This window comes from Geotrypetes seraphini, chromosome 3 (assembly GCF_902459505.1).
Source record: "Geotrypetes seraphini chromosome 3, aGeoSer1.1, whole genome shotgun sequence".
Taxonomy (NCBI): domain Eukaryota; kingdom Metazoa; phylum Chordata; class Amphibia; order Gymnophiona; family Dermophiidae; genus Geotrypetes; species Geotrypetes seraphini.
The window spans coordinates 201,137,719-201,164,939 of NC_047086.1; the positions used below are offsets into that span (position 1 = coordinate 201,137,719).

The 27,221-nt window shown below is 45.7% G+C and overlaps 1 protein-coding gene across 1 annotated transcript in view; it reads right to left on the reverse strand.

The window, feature by feature from the left end:
- The window catches only part of LIMA1 (LIM domain and actin binding 1), a 198,674-nt gene that overhangs the window by 162,287 nt on the left and 9,166 nt on the right, over positions 1-27,221 (reverse strand). Inside the window, 1 exon segment of the mRNA XM_033939149.1 lies at positions 11,748-11,890. Within this exon segment, the coding sequence (XP_033795040.1) occupies positions 11,748-11,890 (143 nt within the window).

Consider the following 27,221-nt stretch of genomic DNA (forward strand, 5'->3'; position numbering starts at 1 on the left):
GTTTATGCATCCCATGTCACAAAACCTGAAGTACAGCTATTCGATGGGAAGGCTGTAATTGGATGAGAGTATCCAAGAAAGGGACTTGGGGGTAATGGTGGATGAGAAAATGAAGCAGTCGGCACAGTGCGCAGCGGCCGCTAAGAAGGCGAATAGAATGCTTGGTATAATCAAGAAAGGTATTACAACCAGAACGAAAGAAGTTATCCTGCCGTCGTATCGGGTGATGGTACGTCCGCATCTGGAGTACTGCGTCCAATATTGGTCGCCGTACCTTAAAAAGGATATGGCAATACTTGAGAGGGTTCAGAAGAGAGCGACATGTTTGATAAAAGGTATGGAAAACCTTACATACACTGAAAGATTGGAGAAACTGGGGCTCTTTTCCCTGGAGAAGCCGAGACTTAGAGGGGATATGATTAAGACCTATAAGATCATGAAGGGCATAGAGAAAGTGGAGAGGGACAGATTCTTCAAACTCTCGAATACTACAAAAACGAGAGGGCATTCGGAAAAGTTGAAAGGGGACAGATTCAAAACCAATGCTAGGAAGTTCTTCTTCACCCAACGGGTGGTGAACACCTGGAATTCGCTTCCAGAGGGCGTGATAGGACAGAGTATGGTACTGGGATTCAAGAAGGGATTGGACAATTTTCTGAAGGAAAAGGGGATAGAGGGGTATAGATAAAGGATTGCTACACAGGTCCTGGACCTGTTGGGCTGCCGCGTGAGCAGACTGCTGGGCACGTTGGACCCCTGGTCTGACCCAGCAGAGGCACTGCTTATGTTCTTAAAATATGTTTTGCTAGAACCTTCTCACTTGTCTAGTTTCATATCTCTTAAACGCCTTGGGAGAGAAGAACTGACACAACAATAGAAAAAAAAGAATAGAAACATAGAAAGATGACGGCAGAAAATGGCTACAGCCCATCAAGTCTGCCCACTCTACTGACCCACCCCATTAAGTCTGAGTGCTGATGACTTAGTTCCTTAGCTCGACCTTCGTAGGGATCCCACGTGGATGTCCCATCTATTCTTAAAGTCGAGCACGCTGGTGGCCTTGATCACCTGCACCGGAAGTTTGTTCCAATGATCCACCACCCTTTCTGTGAAGAAGTACTTCCTGGTGTCACCACTAAATTTCCCTCCTCTGAGTTTAAGCGGGTGCCCCCTTGTGACCGAGGGTCCCTTGGGAACGAATATGTCGTTTTCCACCTCGACACGACCTGTTGACGTATTTAAATGTCTCAATCATGTCACCCCTTTCCCTGCGCTCCTCTAGAGTATAGAGCTGCAATTTGCCCAGTCTTTCTTCGTATAAGAGACCCTTGAGTCCGGAGACCATTCTAGTGGCCATCCGCTGGACCGACTCGGCTCGAAGCACATCTTTACGGTAATGTGGCCTCCAGAATTGCACACAGTATTCCAGATGAGGTCTCACCATGGTTCTGTAAAGTGGCATTATGACTTCAGGTTTGCGGCTGACGAAGCTTCTCTTGATACATCCCATCATTTGCCTTGCCTTGGATGAGGCCTTCTCTACCTGTTTGGTAGCCTTCATGTCTGCTCTGATGATTACTCCCAAGTCTTGTTCTTCTGTCTCCACTCAACAGCAACCTGCAGATTTCTTAGTTATACTTTTTTTCTTCTTGTTTAAATTCACTCAGATTTAATCCTGGATCTCCTTGTTTTCTTTGAGGACTTGAGATAGATTAAGAAAAAATTAATTTCCTGATTTGGTTTTATTTGATTTTGATATAAAATTATACTGTCTTAATCTAACTTTCTGTACAAGTGTTGTATACTTGGAGATTATTTTGAAAAATCAATAAATAAATGAGAATGCCATGTAATGGTAACTTGAGGAGCTCTTTGGGAGGCTCATCATGGTCCAAAGCTTCCAAGTATTCAGCACTTGGGGCAGTATCAACTTCTAATTTGACAGGTAAGGCTTTGCCTAGCTGCCTAATATATTTAGTAAAAGAAATTCTTTCTGTAGGAGATCTTGCTTTAGGAGGTGTTTTCTGTGATGACGTAAGACTCGGTCGCAGATAAAGCAGATTCACACTCCCGAGTCAGAACACAAATCTGAATCATAGTAAGTTTTGGATGTGCGTCAAGGAGAACGATGTGCATGGGAAGTCCTGCGACATCTTCAGTACCGATCCAATGAAGATGATGGATAAGTATCCTTTTTACGCGTCAAAGCATGAGGCAGATGCAATGAAGATCAATGATTCCTTGGTGTTGAACACCTTGTTGAAGAAGAGCATCGATGCTTCAAAGTAATGGATCAATATCTCAATAGAGAACATCGATGCGAAGATCAGTCTGAAGGCAGAATGTCGTCGAGATGGACAGCAACGATGCTTCATGGAAGATCCATGAGAAGTAGCTCGATGCTCCAATGGATAGCTGACAGCAGTACCTTGAGGCCTTGTAGTGCTATGCTCAGGCTGGGCCGGTACTGAGGGAGTTGATGTAAGCACAGGCATGCAGTGCAATTTGAACATATCACCAATCTCCTTCTGGAAGAACTCATTGAGTTTCTCCCTGAAAGTATGCACCAGTGCTCATGGCTCATCAGCCGGTACTAAGGTGCACCAGCTTGTCTCAGAGTGGGTGACCTCAATGAGGATGTACACTGTGAAGGAGAGACAAGCTGCATTAATGGCGTCGCTGTTTGGTCTGCATCGAGGGACTTGATGCTGTTGAGACCTGCGATGCTTGTTGGAAAGCGGATGGCTTCTTAGCTGGCTTCTCCGATGCTGTAAGATCTCCCAATGTCGATGTAGGAATTTTCCCAGTTAAGATCTCCCAATTGTCAATGGCTCCAATGGCTTGCCATTATCCATGGCTGAGCCAAACAGATTCTCCTGTTGAATGCATCGGGCTTTAATGGAGCACTTTTGTAAGGTGGAACACCGAGCACAAGTTTCAACTCTGTGTTCAGGGCCTAAAACACTATAAACACCAACTATGAGTTTTGGTGATGGAAATAGGCTGCTGACACCTACAGCACTTCTTAAACCCGTTAACGGTTTTGACATGGACGGGAAAATTTTCAGTGAGATTGGACTCAAGTTTGAGAGACCTACCGAGGAACCTCCCCCCTTGAGGCCGAAGCCCGATAAAAAAAAATATATATTATTTTTAGTAGAGAAATTAACAGTATTGAAATAAAAACTAAGAAAAGAAGAAAAAAAAATGTGAAGCAGGAAGGCAACAAAGACTGAATGGAGTCCAGTCAAAAAAGTACTTCTTCGCTCTACAGAAAACAAAGAACCGAGGTACTGCGAGCCTAAATCAGGCAGGAAGGCACTTGCACATATACAGTGTGGGCAGTTGCAAAATTCACTTTTCAAAATTGTCTGTACCGGGGATCTATGGATGACGTCACCTACATGTGAGAATGTTGCCTGCTTATCCTAGGATAATACTAAGTTAAGATACCACATCGGGAACAGCTGCCACAGAGGAGAATGCAGCCATCTGGAGGAGAGGCTAAAGAACTTCATCTACTCAAGCTATAAAATATGAGCAAATCCTACCATTTGTACTTTAAGGGAGCCAACAGTCTAACCCTCTTGAGCCCATTCTGGAGAAGGACCGAGATTGTCTGGCAAAGTTACACAAGAAAATGGAGTGGATTCTGCACCGTTCATGGACGAGAGCTTTTATGAGCAACTTGAAAAACTGAAGGTGGGCAAAGCAATGGGACCAGACGGGATCCATCCCAGGATACTATGGGAGCTCAGAAAGGTTCTGGCGAGTCCTATTAAAGACTTGTTCAACAAATCTCTGGAGATGGGAGTGGTTCCTGGGGATTGGAGGAGAGCGGATGTGGTCCCTATTCACAAAAGTGGTCACAGGGAAGAAGCAAGAAACTACAGGCCGGTGAGCCTCACTTCAGTTGTTGGAAAAATAATGGAAGAGTTGCTGAAAGAAAGGATAGTGTACTTCCTTGAATCTAATGGTTACAGGATCCGAGGCAACATGGCTTTACAAAAGGTAAATTGTGCCAAACAAACCTGATTGAATTTTTTGATTGGGTGACCAGAGAGCTGGATCAAGGACATATGCTAGATGTAATTTACTTAATATTTCAGCAAAGCCTTTGATACAGTTCCTCATAGGAGACTGTTGAAGAAACTTGAAGGGCTAAAGTTAGGATTCAAAGTGGTGAACTGGGTTAGAAACTGGCTGTCGGACAGATGCCAGAGGGTGGTGGTTAATGGAAGTCGCTCGGAGGAAGGAAAGGTGAGTATTGGAATCCCTCAGGGTTCGGTGCTAGGGCCAATCCTGTTCAATATGTTTGTGAGTGACATTGCTGAAGGGTTAGAAGGAAAAGTGTGCCTTTTTGCAGATGATACCAAGATTTGTAACAGAGTAGACACCGAAGAGGGAGTGGAAAATATGAAAAAGGATCTGCAAAAGTTAGAGGAATGGTCTAATGCTTGGCAACTAAAATTCAATGCAAAGAAATGCAGAGTAATGCATTTGGGGATTAATAATCGGAAAGAACCGTATATGCTGGGAGGTGAGAAGCTGATATGCACGGACAGGGAGAGGGACCTTGGGGTGATAGTGTCCGAAGATCTAAAGGCGAAAAAACAATGTGACAAGGCAGTGGCTGCTGCCAGAAGGATGCTGGGCTGTATAAAGAGAGGCGTAGCCAGTAGAAGGAAGAAGGTGTTGATGCCCCTGTACAGGTCATTGGTAAGGCCCCACTTGGAGTATTGTGTTCAGTTTTGGAGACTGTATCTGGCGAAGGACATAAGAAGACTTGAAACTGTCCAGAGGTGGGCAACGAAAATGATAGGAGGCTTGCGCCAGAAGACGTATGAGGAAAGACTGGAAGCCCTAAATATGCATACCATAGAGGAAAGGAGGGACAGGGGAGATATGATTCAGACGTTCAAATACTTGAAGGGTATTAATGTAGAACAAAATCTTTTCCAGAGAAAGGAAAATGGTAAAACCAGAGGACATAATTTGAGGTTGAGGGGTGGTAGATTCAAAGGCAAAGTTAGGAAGTTCTACTTTACAGAGAGGGTGGTGGATGCCTGGAATGCGCTCCTGAGAGAAGTGGTGGAGAGTAAAATTGTGACTGAGTTCAAAGAAGCGTGGGATGAACACAGAGGATCTAGAATCAGAAAATAATATTAAATATTGAACTAAGGCCAGGGCAGACTTGCACGGTCTGTGCCTGTGTATGGTTGTTTGGTGGGGGATGGGCTGGGGAGGGCTTCAGTGGCTTGGAGGGTGTAGATGGGCTGGAGTAGGTTTTAACAGAGATTTCGGCAGTTGGAACCCAAGCACAGTACCGGGTAGAGCTTTGGATTCTTGCCCAGAAATAGCTAAGAAAAAAAATTAAAAAATTTAAATTGAATCAGGTTGGGCAGACTGGATGGACCATTCAGCACAGTTACTTACCGTAACAGGTGTTATCCAGGGACAGCAGGCAGATATTCTTGACTGATGGGTGACGGCACCGACGGAGCCCCGGTACGGACAATTTTAGAGTGATTGCACTCTAAGAACTTGGAAAGTTCTGGTAGGCCGCACCGCGCGAGTGCCTTCCCGCCCGACAGAGGCGCGCGGTCCCCAGTTAGGATAAGCCAGCTAAGAAGCCAACCCGGGGAGGTGGGAGGGACGCAAGAATATCTGCCTGCTGTCCCTGGATAACACCTGTTACGGTAAGTAACTGTGCTTTATCCCAGGACAAGCAGGCAGCATATTCTTGACTGATGGGTGACCTCCAAGCTAACAAAAAGAGGGATGGAGGGAAGGTTGGCCATTAGGAAAACAAATTTTGCAAAACAGATTGGCCGAAGTGTCCATCCCGTCTGGAGAAGGTATCCAGACAATAATGAGATGTAAAAGTATGAACTGAGGACCAAGTGGCAGCCTTGCAGATTTCCTCAATAGGAGTGGAACGGAGGAAAGCTACAGATGCTGCCATAGCTCGGACTCTATGGGCCGTGACAGAACCTTCCAGTGTCAGTCCGGTCTGAGCATAACAAAAGGAAATGCACGCTGCTAGCCAATTAGACAACGTACGTTTCGAAACAGGACGTCCCAAGTTATTCGGATCAAAGGACAGAAAGAGTTGGGGAACTGATCTGTGGGGTTTAGTACGCTCTAGATAGTAAGCTAGAGCTCTCTTACAATCCAAAGTATGTAGAGCCTGTTCCCCAGAATGAGAATGAGGTTTCAGAAAGAAGACAGGTAGAACAATGGATTGGTTGAGATGGAATTCAGAGACAACCTTAGGGAGAAACTTTGGATGTGTACGCAGAACTAGAGAATGACACGGGGAAAAAATCTGTCCCCGTCACCGCCCCGGGCCCACCATCCTCTGCACCGCCCCGTCACCGCCATTCCATTCACCGCCCCGTCACCGTCACTGCCATCCCTTTCACCGCCCCGTCACCGCCACTGCCATCCCATTCACCGCCCCGTCACCGTCCCCGCAGCATCCATATAAGCCTTAGTACTCTAATATTTAGCGTATTCCATTCTTATAAATCAAAGTTCCTGCTGCTGAACTAGAGAAAGAGATGTTCAGCTGGCAGGACTTTGTTTATAAATTTTTATTAACACAACTAATATACCACCATAATGTTTCCGACAGAGGACAAGTATGCAATAAATGCATTTTGCTGTTTCAATGCCAGTGCTTAGCAGAACAACATTTACCTTATGTAGTACTTTTTTAATATATAAAAATAGGCAAAATTAGTTGCTGTTTTATCATTATATTTTCTTGCCATTATAGTATTCTTCATTGATCATTTTTCTTTTTAAATTCAAAACAAATTCAACCTATCTTGTGTCCCAGCATGAATTCATGTTTCACTCAATTGGCTGTTTCAAGGGAATTAACCCTCCAACTTCCATTTGCAAAAAATACCCAATGTTGTTCCTTCTATGAGCAATATTTAAATTATGAGGAACAACATTGGGTATTTTTGCTGAATTGTGTGACACCATTTGGGCTGAACATGAAGATTGAAAATGCCTGGTTAGCCCTGGACAGATGATTTGAACAGCCAGGAGCCTGTCCTGGCCATTTAAATCATTTTGAATATCTAGTCCAATGATAACAGAATTAGGGTGATTATAGAAACATAGAACTTTGTTGATCACTAAAAACAGTGGAGACTAAGGGTCTATCAAGCTCAGCATCCTGTCTTTGACACTGGCCAGTCTTGGTCTTTGGAACTGCCCATTGTGTCAGAAGCAATAGGGATTAAGTGACTTGCCCAGGGTCACAAGGAGTGTAGTGTAGCTCTAACCACTGGATTTAGAAGTTGGCTTCTTTTGGGATCTTTAACTCATCATCGCTAGGACTCGAATCTGAGTCCGTGGCACCTAACATAGAATGGAATTAGTATGGCAAAGTAATGAAGAATGGTCCAGCAGCCCCCACCCTCCCTCCACCTCACCTTATATTCGTTCCGAGTTTGCCGGCTTCCTTTTTCCCTAGCCGCACGCGTTCAAAAAGCCGTGCATTTAGCCAGCTCCCTCCCTCCACCTCACCTTAAATTTCGAGATTTCCGGCTTCCTTTTTTCCGAGCTGCACGTGTTCAAAAATCCGTGCACGCGCGGCTGCGCGAGTCAATCAAACTTCTCCTCTCCTGCAACTTCCTGTTTCCGGTTGCGTCAGAGGAGAAGATTGATTGACTCGCGCAGCCGCGTGTGCACGGATTTTTGAACACGTGCGGCTCGGAAAAAAGGAAGCCGGAAAACTCGAAATTTAAGGTGAGGTGGAGGGAGGGAGCTGGCTAAATGCTACGGGCGGGCGGGCGGGCGGTGGCTGCGGGGACCGCGCGATCCTTGATACCTCACTGCGGAGACAAGACCATTCACCGCCCCGCCGGGGAAAAACCAAAAATGACAAAAAAAATAAAATGTTTTTTACAAATGTTAAAGAAAAGAAAAAAAGGCAATAGAGCCAAAAAGGTTTACGTGAGCGGGAAGGCAAGTTAGAAAAAATTTCAACAGCCGTTGAAAAACGCGTCTTCTTAGCTCCGCGGAAACTAAGAAACTGGGGACCGCGCGCCTCTGTCGGGCGGGAAGGCACGTGCGCGGTGCGGCCTACCAGAACTTTCCAAGTTCTTAGAGTGCAATCACTCTAAAATTGTCCGTACCGGGGCTCCGTCGGTGCCGTCACCCATCAGTCAAGAATATGCTGCCTGCTTGTCCTGGGATAAGGGTCTTTATCTACTGTCATCTACTATGTTACTATGTTACTAGGACCATTGACATTGGAACCCTTAGTGGCTCCCCATTCTCCTTAGTCTACCAGTAGCAAGACATATTACACGCTTTAGCGAAGCCCAAAATATTTGCTAGTTTCTGAATGTACGGAGGGTAGCAATAATCCCCTCTCCAAGGCACTCTTCTGCAGTAAGACTGTGCACTCAATAGCTACGCCAGAAACTTACAAGTGCTCCGATTCTCCAGGGCAACAGACCCCCTACGAGAGCAGAGTTGGATGTAGTGGCAGTTTGAGACGCTGGCCCCTCTATTGAGTACCACAGGCAATTTGAAGCAGCCAATTTGAAGCAGCTAGGGATATTCTTTGATTGATTCTGCCCACCATGGACCACAGGGGAAATATATAACAGTTCTCTTTCTGGGCAGTTGTATACGAGAGAATCCATGCTGGCACTTCCATTGAAGAGCATGTTGTTTCAATGGTGTTTTTGACTGCTTTTGGGCGGACTACTGGTGGAACCATGGAGCTGTAAGGACGTCTCCGCAGCTGCTCCGACAGACCCCACATTGAATTTGCTGAGATCTCGGATCTCCTGCTCTAAATCACACTTATTTGTATATTCTACGCAGTGCCCTAGTTGTTGCTCTTACCACCGTGCGGAATCAGTGCTAATGGCAGCCAAACCGCCCAGAAAAGGGGAAGCAACACAATCTTAAAATGGCAGACACAGCAGAGCCTGCCTTGCTTGTGCCATGGTCCCCAGCTCAGCATGGATAGTGGAGGTTACCACAGAAGTACAAGCAGCTTTAGAACACACCATGGGAAATAATTACAGCTAATTCTTGACAAATTGGACTCTATGGACCAACGATTTGTATCTTTGGCAGCGGACTTGCAGGCAGTCAAAGACTAGGGTGAGCACGGTGGAGGATTCGATGCAATCCCCAATGTCAGACTCAGGGAACTATGCTGCACGCTTGCTTGACATAGAAGCTAAGCTTGAGGACCTGGAAAACAGGTCTCGAAGAAATAACCTGAGGCTTATTGGACTCCCAGAGATACTAACAGCGCAACATTTGCAAATCTTCCTAGAGACTTGGCTGGTTGAATCCCTTCACCTTACCTCTCTCACGGAGCCTCTTCGCATCGAGCAGGCCCACCACAAGGGACAGCAATGGGATGCGACAGATAAGCTGAGAGTGGTCATCTTCAAAGTCCTAAACTATAGCCATAAAGTAGCTATCCTACGTGCTCTCTGATCAAGGGCCAAGCTCCTTTAGAACAAAACTGTCCTCTGTTTCCAGGATTATTCGATGAAAGTTATACAAGCATGGCATGCATTTTCCCCCTTATGCTCACAACTTTTCCCAGACAAAATAAGGCTTAATTTGATGTACCCAGCACGTCTGAAAATTGTGCATGGAGTGCAGTGCATTTTCTTGAAGATGTTGGCGCAGCTAGCTTCTTCTTGCAGACTCTGCCGAAGTCTGGGCTGGAGTCCACTAGGCCCCGAGTCTATTTCAAAGGACTTTTTGGATAATTGCCGAGTTCAGGGCGAGGGATTTTGCTTGGAAACAGACAATCCTATATAGAGCGTACAACTTCCGTCTCTTATTCTAGAACTTCCATACTTGGACTATTATGCCATGATCTGATGGTGAGAGTACTGCTAAGTTTGCTGATGTGATGCCACATTAGCAGCAGCTGCCGCTACATTAGCAGTAATTAAGTTCTTTTATTTTCTTGCGTTCTTTTATTGTTATTATAGGAGATCTGCTGTTACACTTGTTCTTAGCACTGGTTTCTAGGAAATGGCACTTGAGAAGTGCAGGATTTGGGAAAATATATGGGGTGGATGAAGCAGAGCTGGTGTGGGTGCAGTAGAGTTGGCATTTTCAGATTGCTTTTTGGGGGAGGAAAGGTGATGGCTGGAACACTCTTCCTCTCCAGTTTTATGAGATACTTACAAATAGTAATTATCCTCTTTTTTCACTTTTATGTCCCTTAATTGCCAACGTGGAATGTGGGGGGGGGGAATACATTCCCCAAAAGGAAGAAAATCCTTCGGTTACTCAACAACCATACTGATTTAGCATTTTTACAAGAAAGCAGTTACTTACCTAATGTGTTATCCAGGGACAGCAGGCAGATATTCTCACATGTTGGTGACGTTATCCACTGCCTCCTGATGCGGACAGCTGCAAAAGCATTTTTGCTTAGAGAACTTTAGAAAGTTCACGACTGACCACACCACGCAAGCGTGAGTACCTTCCCGCTCGACACACGTCTCCTCAGTTTAGATAGCCAGCTAAGAAGCCAACCAGGGTTGGTTGTGAGAATATCTGCCTGCTGTCCCTGGATAACACTTGTTACGGTTAAGTAACTGTGCTTTATTCCAGGGTAAAAGAGCCCAAAGACTCCATCCCAACAAGTTTTAAGGCAAAAGGAGATTTGGAGCTGCAAAAAACTTGGGGGAAAAAAAGGATCGCTAAAAATCTAAGATGTCCATTGTCATGATTTTGGCAAGTAAATCTCTAAAAAAAAAAAAAAAACAAACCCTACACCAGACTCAAAAAATGGTGAATTTAGGATTTTTGAGAAGGGGAGCATAGGGTAACATGTAGGAACCCTCGAAAACTGTATTTTAGCACTCCCTCCCCCTCGATTCACCTCTTAGGCTGCAACAGCCTTACTCACTGTGATCTTTGCTGCAGCCTGCCTCAGCTCTTTACAGTAGCTGGAAAGGAGAAGAAATTACTGCCTAATGCTGAAAGTCCTTCTTCAATGCTGATCTTTGGGCTGCCAGCTAGACACAGCATCTTGACTGAAACGACGGATACACTACCAGAAGGGAGGAGGCAAAAATGCAGCCGACACCCTGCGAGATACTGCTGAGCCTCCTATGGATGCTTGACAGCCTGCGCTCAAACCTCTGCTAAGCAGTAAGGTGAGGGAAGGAAGGTATGCAGAACAGCCCCGAGCTCCAAAAACACTTGTGCAAGCTGGATAACAAGTTCTACAAAGGATTAGCCTGTCAGTTGCAGACCTCAGTCTGCTTCTCCACGCAGGCAGAGCAGACACTGAAATTGGTAAGCTCCGAACACCGAAAACACCAAATATGAACAGAAAAACAAAATAAAGAAAAGGGGAGAGCAGACCAGAAACACTCCTTCAGGGTCTGCATGCAAAAGGAAAAAAACTGTAGGTGGCAGTAGAGCTCCCAGTGTGACAGTAGATCTCCCAGTAAAGTAAGAGGATCACAGAAAAAATCTGGAGTAGATTCCATATGCAGAGCTCACAGCAATGGGGAAATTAACCATTATCCAGAATGACATCTATTGCACTGGAAAACGTCTTTCTATACATCAAGTCACTTATGATATTACCTACCCCCTCCCCCTTTGAATTCAGCTTCACTTCTAAAGCAGAATAAGAGAAAGAGCAGCAATTGAAATCAGCTATAGTATTGTCTTAACATATAGCAGAAGCCAAAGTTATTCTGGGACAACTAAATACAAACCTAGAGAAGCGTTCCATGATAGATCCAGACTTCTTGTTTACCAGCGACAACTCTTTAGCTGTTATTCTTAAGGACTGTGAGGACCACTGTCCCCTCTTAAATGGAGATGCTTCCATCTTGTATATCACTGCAGCTAACACACCCTGGAAGAAAAGCAAAAGCAAATAAGATTACTACACGCAAGGGAGCTAAGAATAGAATCTGAAAAAGGAGAATCTTTGAAATAATTGTTCTCTTATCTGAATGTTGCATTGTCAGTAATTGGGAAGTACTGACATAAATACATACTTGTACATAGATAAATGCACTCTCTCCTAGAAGTGGCCATAGCAGTATTATACAACTAAATTATAGCAGATCATCGCCCGGAGCATGTCCTGAAAAACCGGCACGGACAGCATCGAGGGCATGTCCGAGGCCGCAGTGCACTCCACCGAGGGCGACCTCGATTTAGAGTATTCCCGGGTGGTGGAGGCACGTCCCGAGGACTTGGAGGACTTCGCCGGGATCATAGGCAAGGAACTCCCACCATGCCCGGCCAGTGTCCCCAAAGCTGGCTTCTTCGCCGGCGTGGAACCTGAGGAAGGAAGAGGGGACTTACCCGGAGCCGAGGACTTCTGCGAACCCGAGGTCTTCGGGGTTGAGTCTCGAGGTGGGGCCGAGGTACCCGAGGCCGAGGGCTGGTCGGCGGCAAACAGATCCGCCATGTGGGCCTTACGGCGACGGAGGGCCCAGTGTTGAAAAGTAGCACACCGGGGGCAGGACTCGGTCGGATGGTCGGCCCCCAGGCAGAGGATGCACCAGCGATGCGGGTCTGCGATGGACAAAAGACGATTGCACCGGGTGCACTTTTTGAAACCGGTCAAAGGCCGGGACATAGAAAAATGTACAGGCCGCGGCCAACAAGGCCACGCGGCTGCGACAACCCGGGAGCCCCCGGGTTGACCAAAAGAACCGCGACTTCGCGACAAAGCAGGAAAAAAACAAACAACACTCGCACAGCGACTTTAAAAGAAAGAAAAGTGGAAAATCGCAGTGCTAGAAGGCACTTGGGGCAGAGCCTAAAAAATACAAGACTTCTTGGCTCCGCGGAAAAAAACGAACTGGAGACCACGAGGAGGGGATGCGCCCTCTAGTGGAGAAAGGAAGGCACACATGCGTGGTGCAGCACAGCAAACTTGAATCTTCAATCAAGTTTGCTTGAAAAGCTGTCCGCGTCGGGGCTCCGTAGATGACGTCACCCACATGCGAGAATATCATGCCTGCTTGTCCTGGGATAAACAGTGGTTTATGCATCCCATGTCACAAAACTGCTTGCAGGAAGCCTCATTTACATATTTTTCTGACATAGCCCTCATACCTCAGGACTGCCTTCTGACTTCCAGCAAATTCAAAATCAGTCAGTCACACTGAGAAACAAGTCAAATCTGCTCATAACAAACTTTATAACAATCAGACAACTGAAACAAGTTTGCAAACATCATAAACCTGAGAAAAGAAAAGCTCGTTATAAGGACATGCAGCCAGCACTAACAAAGGGGAAAGCCATAGCAAGGGACCCCTAAGGCAAAGTGCACAACATGTTCAGATGGTATTCTTAGAAAGGCTGGTCAAACCATGATTGCACCTTACCAGTACTATTGAGGCAGACAATTTGAAAATCAGTAACTCCCAGAGCAGGTTCCAGGAATAGTGTGTGGATTTACAAGAAAGAAGATTAGCAAAGGTAAGAGCCTAATCTTTCGTTCTTGTACAATCCCACCTCTATTCCTGGACAAGTGGGATGTAATGGAGCAGTCCCATAGAATCAGGGTGGGACTGATGAGCCTGCTGTCAGAACTGAAGAACCAAAAGCAACATCCTATTTGGCTGCCACATCAATCCTGTAAAACTTCATAAGTGTATAAGGAGGCCTAAGTAACTGCTCTACAAATCTCATCAAGAAAAACTGCCGATAAATCTGCCCATGAGGAGGAAACACCTCAAGAAGAAATGAGCCTTCACAGAAAGAGGCGGCTTCTTTCTGGCAGCAATATATGTGGATGAAATAGCCATATGGATCCATCTAGTACCACAACAAGTCTGTGCACATCCAGCGACCTTAGCACTCAATCACGCTTGAGTGATCCCAAGGGAGTAAAGGTAGGCAGACAGATCTCCTGGTTGATGTGGAAACTAGAGATCACCTTTGGGAGAAAGGAGGGAACAGTGTGCAGAATCACGCTGGAGCTCGTAATCTGAATATAAGGATCCATGCAGGACAAGGTCTGAAGTTCAGAAACTCTGCCGGCTGAAGTAATGGCCACCAAGAAAACCGTCTTCATGGTGAAATCCATTAAGAATGCCTGGACCTGAGGCACATAGGGCAGATGAGCAAATGACCAGAGAATCAGATTAAGATTTCAAGTCGGATAGAGTTTACACAGTGGAGGACAGACACAATGCGCTCCCAAGAAACCTGACAACGTCTGGATGAGTGGCCAAAGAGCCTCTCAGAGGTTTAGAACCAAGGCAAGAAAGACCAGCAATTGGAACCCTCTGAGCTGGCTGCAGTCCTTTTTCCAGGCCATCTTGAAGGAAGGCGAGAATCAGTTGTACAAACATCTAGGTCGGATCCTCGTTCTTCTGGACCCACCAAGATTGATAACATCTCCAAGCCTTCACATAGGCCACTACGGTGGACTTCTTTTTGCTGCGCAAAATAGTAGCTATTACATCCAAGGAGTAGCCTCCACTGACTAGGGCCGCACACTCAAAAGCCAGGCCATAAGACCAAAGCAGATCCTGGAGCGCAATCAGGCCCTGCAGAAGGAGATGAGGATGACAAGGAAGCTTGAGCCAGTGATCCTGTAGTAGATGAACAAGGTCGGCATACCACGGCCGCCTCGGCCAGTCAGGCGAAATGAGAATCACCCAACCCCAGTGAGCCTTGACAAGATGACCCTCAAGTGGCCAGAGCTGCTTTCTGACTTGTGCTGGAGGCCAAAAAACGAATCCACTTTCTTGCTGGCCACAAACACCATCAGATCGAACATCGGATGACTCCACTTCTCCACTATGCAGCTGAAGGCTTTGTTCGATAGGGATCACTCCCTGGGATCCAGAGTCTGACAGCTGAGAAAATCTGCCTGTATGTTGTCTACTCCAGCCACGTACGCCACAGAAAGTGCCAGAGATGAATTTCTGCCCAGCAAAAGAGCAGCTGGGCCTCCTGGCGCAGAGGCAAGCTCCTGGTGCTGCCCTGGTGATTGACATAAGCAACTGCTGTGGCATTGTCGAGAAGACACAGACCGCCTGGTTCAGGAGGAGGCACTCGGAAGTGCAAGAGAGCCATCTGAATTGCCTGAAATACCAGGCAATTGATTGACCACTTTCTCTCAGATGGGGATCACCATCCCTGGAATAGATGACCAGGCCACAGTGGAAGATATTTGAGATAGCTTGGAGCGGCACAGCCAGCGTATACAAGCAGCAGAGCAGAGGCTTTCCGACCATGAGGACAGAGCAGCTAATATGGTAGTGCACGTTCGAGAATTGAAGGCACGCTGTAAAACACTCAACGCCAGAACTGAAGATCAAGAGAACAGGGGGCGCCGCAACATCATCCGCATAATTGGTTTGGCGGAATCGATCAAAGACTCGGATCTGTGCATTCAAGTGGAGCGAGTGCTTCGATTAGGCCCTCACAAGCAAGGAGTAAAATGGCCTTGACCGGTGATTGCCCACATATTGAACTTTGCTGATAAGGAACGTCTGATGGCTGTACATTGGAAAAAGGGCTCTCTGGAGCATCACGGCCAAAAGATATTGTTTCATGACTACTCTTCAGAAGTTGCCGCACAGCGCAGAAAATTGGTGCTACAGTATATTGTGCCAAGTTGCGAAACCGGGGAGGGTCCAAATCTTGGTGGACTCGGGACCCAAAATTTGTGAATCACTGGAAGATCTCAAAAGCTATGTGCAGGGCCTATCCTGACTGAGTACTGTGATCTATGCATTTGTGGTCCTATAGTTCCTGATGAGTCCTTTTTTTTGCTCTATATATCTCTCTTTCCAGTCCACCAGGGAGAGGGGGTCCCTTTGACTCTAGAGTGGCCTGGACATTCCCTGGTCTTGGATAGGAGGGCAGCTTTACCCTGGATATTGGTTTTTGGCCCTATCTTGACGATAGCGTTGCTTTGCTCTTTTGTATGCTTATCAAACCTTTTTTCTTATTCTGCATAAGATTCTTTTCCCTGTTTAATGCAATTGTGTTATGGCTTTGTGCTTGTTTGGGATGCGGGAGGGGGGGAAGGGGGGAGGCTCTCTCTACTTGTTTTTAAATTTGGGGGTGTTACGGGGGGGGAGGACACTTGAAAGGGCTGTTATGGAGTGCGTGGCTGTTGGTTAGGCTGGGTTATGTTTGTTGAGTGGATGTTACAGAACAGGATGGGGGGTAGGGTAGAAGTTTTTTCTTCATGGGTAGGGGTTACTCCAGCAACACAGTTCGATGTTTTAGCCCTTGGAAGCCCAGCTGGGAGGCTTTTAGGGGATTCAGTCTATTCTAGGTAATGGGTTCTATACCTTTATTGGGTGTGCTGGCTATGGCTGATCTAAAATGCATCACGCTTAATGTAGCAGGTCTTAATTCTTCAATTAAACAGAAGAAAGTGCTATCCTATTTGAAGAGGGAACAGGTAGGAGTAGCATTCCTTCAAGAGACATCTCACTGCAGGAGAACATCGGAAGTTGGTAAAAGAGTGGGTGGGTGAGACTGCATTTTCTTCTTACAATTCCAAACAGAGAGGCGGCTGTGGAAACACGCTTACAGTCCAGAGTATGAAGAGCTGTTTCTCCAGGATGAGAATGAGGCTTTGGAAAAAACAATTGAAGTACAATGGATTGAGATGAAATTCTGAAACCACTTTAGGTAATAATTTATGATGCATACGGAGGACCACCTTGTCATAATGGAATACTGTGAAAGATGGGTCTGCAACTAAAGCTTGTAGCTCGCTGACCCTGTGAGCAGACGCAAAAGCATTGAGAAAAATCTCTTTCCAAGTGAGATATTTAAGATGAGCCGAAGCCATTGGTTCGAAAGGAGGCTTCATCAATTGAGCAAGAACAACATTGAGATCCCAAACCACTGGAGACGGTTTGAGAGGTGATTTGACATTGAAAAGTCCTTTCTTAAATCTTTAAACCACAGGATGAGCAGAGAGGGGTTTCCCTTCGATAGGCTGATGAAAAGTAGCAATTGCACTGAAATGGACTCAAATGGATGTGGATTTGAGGCCTGATTGAGACAAATGGAACAAATAATCCAAAACTGAAGACAAGGAGGTAGATTGAGGCTCCTTGTGATGAATGGTGCACCAAGCAGAAAATCTAATAATAATAATAATTTTATTTCTTATATACCGCTATACCATAAGTTCAAAGCGGTTTACAACAAGAATCATGCAATGAGAGTATGCGGTGATTACAACAAGAAGCATATGTTTAGAACAAGATACGTAAGTTTAGAGCGGTTTAAAGCAAGATACATAAGTTCTAAACGATTTGCAAGAAGATACGTGCAATGAGAATTCGAGATGTATGCAGCAAGCAACCAATGATTACAGCCGGATACAGAAGTACAGAGCAGTTTATAACAGGGTACATGAGCTCAGGCAGTACACAAGAAGATGTATGTAAAAAGGATGGGTTTACAATATGCATGTGAGGGGGGGTGGGAAGAGAAAGGGCTTTCAGGGATACAGAATTGTCAGGGAAGAGTGGAAGAGACTCAAAGTGTGTTAAAGAGACCAGTCTTCAGTGATTTTCTGAAGTCAGCGTATGAAGCGGCCTCAAGTAGGGTTTTACTAGCCATGTGTTCAGTTTGGTTGCCTGGAATGATAGCATTCTGTCAAGGAACTTCTTGTAGTGACATGATTTCAGAGGTGGGCGATTAAAGAGATGTATTCTGCGAGAGCTGTTATTCTGGCAGCTGAGGAAGAATTGGGAGGCGAGGTAAGTTGGTAGCATCCCAAAAACTGCTTTGCAGCTGATGCAGGCGAGCTTGAACAGTATTCTGGATTCCAACGGCAACCAGTGGAGTATTTGGAAGTATGGGGTGATATGTTTCCATTTTTTTAGTCCAAAGATGAGTCGGACTGCGGTGTTTTGGATTAATCTTAGCTTGTGAAGTGTCTTTTTATAAGCTCCCAGATATATAATGTTGCAGTAGTCCAGGGTGCTCAAGATGGATGATTGTACAAGTAATCGAAAGGATGATTCATCGAAGAATTTTTTGATGGTGCGGAGCTTCCATAGGGCTGAAATACTTTTTTTGAACATTAGGTCTGTATGCTTTTCCAGGGTTAGGTGTCTTTCGAGGGTAACTCCTAATATTTTTATAGTTTGGTCAATTTCATAATCTCGGCCGTTCACGTGAATCATGTTGTCATTTATCTTTTCATTGGGGGATGCCAGGAAAAACTTAGTTTTTTCTGTGTTAAGTTTTAGTTTGAAGACCTTCATCCAAAGCTCTATCTGATTTAGGGTATTGGATAGGAGATTCAAGAAGCCCGGCGACAGACCGGATAGTGGTAGCACAACAGTGATATCATTAGCGTAGATGTGGAAGTAGAGATTTAGGCTTTGTAGCAGATGTCCTAATGAGATGAGGTAGATGTTGAATAGGGTCGGAGATAAAGGAGATCCCTGGGGTAGACTGCAGTTGTTGTTCCATCTGAAGGAGAATTTGTCTTCCTTGAATACCCGATAGGATCTGAGTTCAAGGAATCCCTGGAACAAGTTGTAGGTGTTTCCTGTGATGCCTAATGATTCAAGACGGTTCAACAGGATGGTGTGGTCAACTAGATCGAAGGCACAGCTTAGGTCCAGTTAGAGAATCATTGCACTGGAGCCTTGACTGAGAAGGGAATGAAGATGATTTAGGAGGGAGGCCATTATAGTTTCGGTGCTGAAGCCGGGTCTGAAACCTGATTGGTTATTGTGCAGTAGGTTGAATTTGTCTACATAGGTATTTAGTTCAGCATTTACCAGGCCTTCCATTAATTTGGCAGCCAGAGGGATGTTTGCGACGGGTCTAAAATTGGAAATGTTGTTGGATGTATCTTTTTTGTTCTTTTTTATAGGAATAATAACAATTTGACCCAAGTCTTCAGGGAATTTGCCGGAGGATAGTTGTAGGTTGATCCAGTTTAGAAGATTAGCTTTGAAATTGATAGGAGCTGATTTCATCACATTTGGAGGGCAAGGGTCCAATCTGCAATATGATATGACGTATTTGTTGTACAACTTTCTGAATGTTTGCCAATCAGTCTCCTCGATGTTGGACCAACTCATGTCGGATTTAGATGCGTCTGGGTCCTGGGGGATGACGTAGTTCCAATGGGAGTCTTGAGTGATTGGTAGAGCATGTCTTGATTTTATTATTTTTGAGTTGAAAAAAATCGGCTAGTTCGTCTGCTGTAATTGTGTATTCTTCTACCGGGTTTGTATAAGGGTGAGTGTCGTACAGGTCATTGACTAGTTTAAACAGTTTGCTGCTGTTTAAAGAGGTGTTACCTATAATGTGGGCATAGAAGGTTTTTTTATTCTCTTTGGTTATGTTTTTATAGTTTTTTAGCATTTGGCGCCAGGCGTCTCTAGACTCTGGAGTTCCTGATTTTGATCATTTCCTTTCTAATCTTCTTAATTCTCTCTTTATCTCAAGGAGTTCTACGTCAAACCAGCCTGTTAGGTTTCTAGGTCTTATCCTTCTTTTTTTCAGCGGGGCCATTTTGTTTAGGATTTGGTTGCTGGTAGAGATCCAGGAGTTCATGAAGTGATTAAGATCTTCGTCTTGGTTGTGGGTGATATCGTAGTGAGACCAGAATTCTACGGGGCTGATCTTGCCTCTGCTTGTTTGGAATTGTGTGGATTTGTTCTTGGCTTTCATTGTGGTGGTGGTTGTTTTCTGTTGCCATTCCAACTCGAAATTACATATTTTGTGGTCCGACCATAGTGAATCAGACCAGGTTTCTGACATCCATCGGATCGTAGGATTTGTTGCATTTATTGAGGTCAGTGATACTAAGTCCAGTTGGTGGCCTTTTTTGTGAGTAGCTACCGGAGGTGAGGGAAACCTAGTGAAGCTAGAAAGGACCAAAATTCAGTGGTCTCTGGCAGATCTGAGTTCTCTAGGTGCAGGTTTAAATCTCCGCATAGGAGGTTGTAAGGCCCTGTTAGAGAGTTGGATAACAGGAACTAGTGAAATTCTTCTTTGGCAGAGGACCATTTTTTTGGAGGAATATATGCTAGCGTGATTATTAGAGAGTCCGCTAGGAGTTTTGAATGTAGTTTTAGAGATAAGATTTCCAAGGAGGGGGAGGATTTGGAGCTTAGCATGGTGCAGTTTAAGTTGTCGTTATATATTACTGCCAGTCCACCACCCCTGCCTCCTTCTCTTGCTAAGGTTAGAATTTTGAAATTAGGGGGGAGGCATTCTTGGATGATGATGTCGTCATCCGAGAGTAACCAAGTCTCCGTTAGAAGGACGAAGTCAGGGTTTATGTCGGTTAGCCAGTCATAAATTAGTTGGGATTTGTTCCTCATAGATCTTATATTTAGGTAGGATCCTCTGAGATTAGAGTAGCATAGTGGGTTTTTGGGGGAGAGATGGGAAGGAGTTAAGTTTTTTAGTACTCGGGCTTTTTTTGATATGTGGTCTGGAAGGTCTGTGGAATGTTGTCTGGACTGGGATCTCTGCAGGGGTGGAAACTGGGTCATCCAGGGTTACCTTGATTTGTGTTAGTGGCGATCTGAACTTGAAGTTGCGTGTTGAAGAGTAGAAGATGGGGGGTGGGAGTAGGTAAGGGAGGGCGGTTGCCTTGCTTCTTAGACCAAGAAGGTATAAGGCGAGAAGTAGTATGCTCAGGCTGTGGTGAAGGATCGTCATATTGTTGGGATAGTCGGAAGCTATAATAGTGCGAAAGCCGACTAGTGACTTGCTTGAGAGGTGTAAACGAACAAGAAGGTTCGGTGGAATACAGCGGTAGTGCAGTGGCCAGCTGGAGACTTACTTTAGAGTTATGAATGAACAAGCTGGTTCCGCAGAATACAGGTTAAACAAAAGTGCAGTAGTCAGATGGCAGATAGCAAGTTATCTGCCATGGAGTCAGATGTACAGTAAAGTATATTATTAATGTTTAAACATTAGTCAAGCCTTTCTTGGCAGCCTTTTAGCAAATGTTTAAACAATACATGCAGCAAATAGTTTGTCGTTGAGCAGATGTGTGGGATCTTAGAACTAAGTAAAGGAAATAGAATAGTTGGTAGAGTCACTGTTACCTGACTTGAAGAGGGGCCCTGGAGTCCATAAGGGTCGGTGTCGCAAGTAGCTGGCTTGTGGTGAAGGTAGGACCCGTGGTGTGCGACAGGAACAGCACGGAGGTCAGGAAATTTGGAGTTCATTTCACACAGGCGTTTCACAAAGACGCTCACTAAGGCGCATGCACCTTCGTCGGTGCGCCGAACGGCAGCGCGCCGTTGGCACTTGGCCTTTTGATCTGTGTCCATTTCTGATTATAGCATTGTCTAGTGGCAGGCTTCCTAGAAGCCTCTAAACTGTTCTGTACAGATTGAGAAAACTGTAGAGTGGCAGTTAGGTTGAGAGGTACTAAGCTGTCAGGTGTAGAGACTGCAGTTTGGGATGAAGTAGAGACCCCTGACTCTGTGTAAGTAGAGTGGGAAAACCCGGTAGAAGTAGTGGCTCCCTACTGCTGAGTTGAAGTAGAAGGGAGAACCAAGGTTGCCTGGGCCACCGAGGAGCTATCAGAATCATGGTGGCATGTTCCTTTTTGAGTTTGACAAGTGTCTTTAGAATGAGAGGGAATGGAGGGAACGCATAGAGAAAACAATTTGTCCATTCCAGGAGAAAAGCATCTGCCTCTAGTCGGTGAGGGGGAGTACATCCTGGAGCAGAACTGAGGCAGTTTGTTGTTGTGGGGAGACACAAAGAGATCTGAGGAGTTCTCCACTGAGAAAAAAAGTGATGAAGAGGCGAGAAATTGAGAGTCCATTCGTGAGGTTGTAGAAGACGACTCAATTTGACTGCCAGACAGTTTTTCTCTCCTTGAATGTAGACAGTTTTCAGGAAGGTGTTGTGAAGAATTGCCCAATTCCAGACCTTCAGAGCTTCCTGGCAAAGAGGGAGAGATCCTGTTCCTCCCTGCTTGTTGATATAGTACATGGCGACTTGGTTGGCTGTCCAAATGAGGACTACCTGGTCGTAAAGAAGATGTTGAAAAGCTTTGAGATCATTGAAGATCACTCAAAGTTCCAACAGATTGATGCGACACTGACGATCCGTGCTGGACCAATGGCCTTGAGTACAGAAACCATCGAGATGAGCCCCTCAAATGTAGGTTGAAGAATCTGTCGTGAAGACCTTCTGATGAGAGGGTGTTTGAAACAGTAAACCTCTGGAGAGATTGGAAGAGAGCATCCACCAGTGGAGAGACTGTCTCAACGATGGAGTCACTCTGATGTGTTGAGAAAGTGGGTTGAAAATCTGAACCCACTGAGATGCCAGGGTCCACTGAGGAATTCTGAGGTGAAGTCTGGCAAAAGGAGTCACGTGAACTGTAGCGACCATGTGACCTAGGAGAACCATCATGTGTCTCACTGACAGTGTAGTGAGGGATGACACTTTGTGACAAAGGTGAATGAGAGCATCCTGATGCTGCTGAGGAAGGAATGCTCCGAGTTGAACAGTGTCCAAGACAGCTCCAATGAACTGTAGAGTTTGAGAGGGCTGTAGCTGGGACTTGGGAAAGTTGATTTCGAATCCCAAACTTTGAAGGAACCAAATAGTCCGTTGGGTTGCTACACTAACCCCTTGAGATGTTGAATCTTTGATGATCCAGTCGTCCAGGTAGGGGAACACCTGTAGACCATGGTTCCGCAGAGCTGCTGCTCTTACAACTAGGCACTTAGTGAAAACTCTTGGAGATGATGCCAGGCCGAAAGGTAGCACTCTGTATTGGAAATGTAGATTTCCCACCCGAAATCTGAGAAACTGTCGAGAGGCTAGATGAATGGGAATGCGAGTGTAAGCCTCTTTGAGATCTAGAGAACATAAACCAATCATTCTGATCTAGAAGGGGATATAAGGATGCCAGAGACAACATGTGGAATTTTTCTTTGACTATAAATTTGTTGAGTTCTCTGAGATCCAAGATAGGGCGCAGATTGCCCATCTTCTTCGGAACTAGGAAGTAACGGGAATAAAAACCCCTGCTCTGCTGTTCCAAGGGAACTTCCTCGATGGCACAGAGACGAAGCAGAGCTTGAGCTTCCTGAAGAAGGGTGGTCTGCGATAAACTGGAAGGCTACTCTCTTGGGAGGAAGATCTGGTGGAATCTGGAGGAAACTAAGAGAGTATCTAAAAGTTCTTCAAGCAAGTCTGCTTGCGAAGCTGTCCGCATCCGGGCTCCATGGATGACGTCACCAATATGTTGAGAATAGGCTGCCTGCTTGTCCTGGGATAAATATGGCTACTCTCTGCCCCTCTAGACTTCTCCTATGGCCTATAACACCGTAGTGTCAGACAATATGGATTCCCGTAAACCAGTAAACATGCACAGGCCTCCAACCTTCCTAAATAGGTTTCCTTTTAAGACTGAAAACTCATGCAGACTACTGGAGCCTATGAGCACACACTAACTCATAGGCTCTGTTCTATTGATGCATTCCTGTCTTGAATAAATAGGGAGAGGAGGATTTTATTGGCTTCCAATACAATCAAGGATAAAGTGTGCATAGGGATTAAATGCCAAAAGACTTGTACATTATCTAAATATACCAAGTCATTTGTTTCTACTCAATGTACACAGCTATTGAAACTAAGCTATCTGCCTGTAAAAATAAATATTCTTCAAAAATGTGAATTAGAATTTTCTTTTGTGTATCAGGAAGTGAAAATATGGAACCACCTTCCTCTCAAGATAAGACAAATCAATTCCTATTAAACTTCCCCCTCCCTATTCAGTTTTGACATTCATGGTTTCGATTATTCGAGATTTTATTCCCCAGACCCCCCTCCTCCTGAGAATCACTCGTTGGCAGTCCACATCGAAAAAAAACAACCCCGGGACTTGCATCAGGGCGAGGCGATCAGAGGAAGAGGGAGGCAATTGGAGGCGAGCAGCCGCCCCAGGAGCACGGACCTTACCTGGTGGTCTAGCATGACACGGGGCAGGAGCAATCTTCCTACACACTTCTGCCCCATGCAGAGCCGTGCTATGAATTCCCGTGGTCTCACGAGACTACAGGGCAGGAGTGAAGGAAGATCACTCCTGCCCCGCATCACCACTAGACCACCAAGTAAGGTCTGGGGGTTGATTAGAGCCGGCCCAAAAGTTATTCACGGGCCGGCTCTGTCCCTAACCCCGCGAATAGGGAGGGAAAAGTGTACTCTTTCAGAAAAGTTTTAGAAACTTGATTTTCTATGAAATGTTTTAGGGGTGACATCAAAATCAACAGATATTAGTGTCTAATCCATAAATGCATAGACAGATTTCAACCAAACTTGTTATACATAAGACTATCTCGGAAAAAAATACTGGGGGGGAGGGGGTGACATGGGTGGTGGGAAGGGAGCGATATTGAAAATGACAGATAGTAGTTTCTAATCCATACATCCCAAACAGAAAATCGGCTGGTGCCTGCCACCTGGCCGCTCACTCATGTCGGAGACATCCCAAAGACATTCATATTCTCACTACATACCCAGAATGTGGCACATCATCCTCCCATCTATTAGATCACTAGACAATCTTTGGAACTTCAGAAAAGCCGTGAAAACCTTCCTCTTTACAAACCCAACTCCTTGAAGACCCTTGTCTACACCCCTGACGGATAGATCTCAAAGACATGATCTAAAACTCCAAATGGAATCTCACAAATACTCGTATGCCACTGAAAATATAACCTGAATTACTACTACATTCTCCAACAACAAACATACACCCACTTACTAAGAAAGCCATCTTACCTCCATGTGATATCTACACTGAAAGTATTGCAATTAAATCCACCCTATGCCCACTAAGTCAGTATTTTATGTCTATACTGTAAATGCTGTAGAGTCTGTATTTCTCACCAAAGTATATCCTAACCATACTATGAATGTACTCTTGTAACCCATTTTGGGCTCCTTCGGGAGGATGGGCTAAATAAATAAATAAAATAAATAAGACTTACTATCTGGGGAAAAAATACTGGGAGGGGGGACACAGAAAATGACAGATGTTAGTGTCTAATCCATAAATGCATGGACAGATTTCAACCAATCTTGGTATACATAAGACTTACTATCTGGGAAAGGGGTGGGGGGGAGATGGGTGACATTGAAAACGACAGATATTAGTGTTTAATCCATAAACGCATGGAGAGATTTCAACCTAACTTGGTACACATATGACTTACTATCTGGGAAGACATACTGTGGGGGTGAAAAGCACAGTTACTTACCGTAACAGGTGTTATCCAGGGACAGCAGGCATATATTCTCACATGTGGGTGACGTCATCTACGGAGCCCCAGCGCGGACAGCTTTTCAAGCAAACTTGATTGAAGTTTCAAGTTTGCTACACTGCACCACGCATGTGCATGCCTTCTTGCCCACTAGAGGGCACATCCCCACCTCGTGGTCCTCAGTTCCATAATCAGCAAAGAAGCCATCCCCGGGGAGGAGGGCGGGTTGTGAGAATATATGCCTGCTGTCCCTGGATAACACCTGTTACGGTAAGTAACTGTGCTTTATCCCAGGACAAGCAGGCATGATATTCTCACATGTGGGTGACCTCCAAGCCAACCAAAAAAAGGCAGGTGGGAGGATGGCAATTCAGGAAAACAGGTTACGTAACACCGACTGGCCAAACCGGCCGTCGCTTCTGGACAAAGTGTCCAGACAGTAGTGGGAGGTGAACGTATGAACCGAAGACCAAGTGGCAGCTTTACATATGTCCTCCACAGGAGTAGACCGGAGGAAAGCAACAGAAGCTGCCATAGCCCGGACCTTATGACCCGTGACTCGACCATGGAGCGTGAGACCAGCCTGAGCGTAGCAAAAAGAAATACAAGCCGCCAACCAGTTGGACAAGGTGCGCTTGGAAACAGGATGTCCCAACCGATTAGGATCAAAGGACAAAAACAATTGAGGAACCTTCCGATGAGACTTGGTACGTTGGAGATAAAAGGCCAACGCCCTCTTACAGTCAAGCGTGTGAAGCGCCGCCTCACCAGGATGAGAGTGGGGCTTCAGGAAGAACACCGGAAGAACAATGGACTGATTGAGGTGGAAATCAGACACAACCTTAGGCAAAAATTTAGGATGGGTGCGAAGAACCACCTTGTCATGATGAAACACGGTAAAAGGTGGATCCGCAACCAAAGCCTGCAGCTCACTAATCAGACGAGCGGACGTGAGCGCAAGCAAAAAGACCACCTTCCAAGTGAGAAACTTAAGATGAGATTTGTCGATAGGCTCAAAAGGAGGCTTCATCAGTTGAGCTAAGACCACATTAAGATCCCAAACTACAGGAGGAGGTTTCAGAGGAGGGTGAACATTCACGAGACCCCTCATGAAACGAGTTACCAGAGGATGAAGAGAAAGAGACCGACCCTCGAGATGCCGATGGAACGCCGCAATGGCACCGAGATGCACCCGAATGGAAGTCGTCTTCAGCCCAGACTCAGACAGATGCAACAAATATTCCAGCACCGAGGACACTGGAACTGAACTCCAGATGGTTCGAGGAACACCAGGATGAAAATCTGGTCCACTTCTGGGAATAACAAAGCCTAGTCGAGACCTTGCGCGAGGCTTCCAAAATCTCCCTCACCGACTGAGAAACCGGAACCGAAGTCAAGGGGAAAGGAACCAAGCGGTCAGATGTAAAGACTGAAGATTGGGATGTAACAGCGAACCCCGACTCTGAGACAGCAGAGAGGGAAAAACAGGCAGAAGCAGAGGTTCCCTGACACTGAGTTGAAGGAGCAGGGAGAACCAGTGCTGTCTGGGCCAACGAGGCGCAATGAGAATCATAGTGGCTCTGGTCGATTTGAGATGTACCAACGTTCTCAAGATCAGAGGAAAAGGAGGGAAAGCATAAAGGAACCTCCCCCCCCAGTCGAGAAGGAAGGCGTCGGCCTCGAGACGGTCCCGGAAGTACATCCGAGAACAATAGAGGGGCAGTTTGTGAGTCTCCGGGGAGGCAAACAGATCCACCTGAGGAGTCCCCCAGCGGTCGAAGACCTCGCGTAGAACCCGGGAGTTCAGCAACCACTCGTGCGGCTGGAGAAGACGACTGAGTTTGTCTGCCAGACAGTTCCTCTCTCCCTGAATGTAAACCGCAAGCAGGAATATGTTCTGGGAGACCGCCCATTCCCAAAGGCGCAGGGCTTCCCGGCACAGAGACCAAGAGCCCGTTCCGCCCT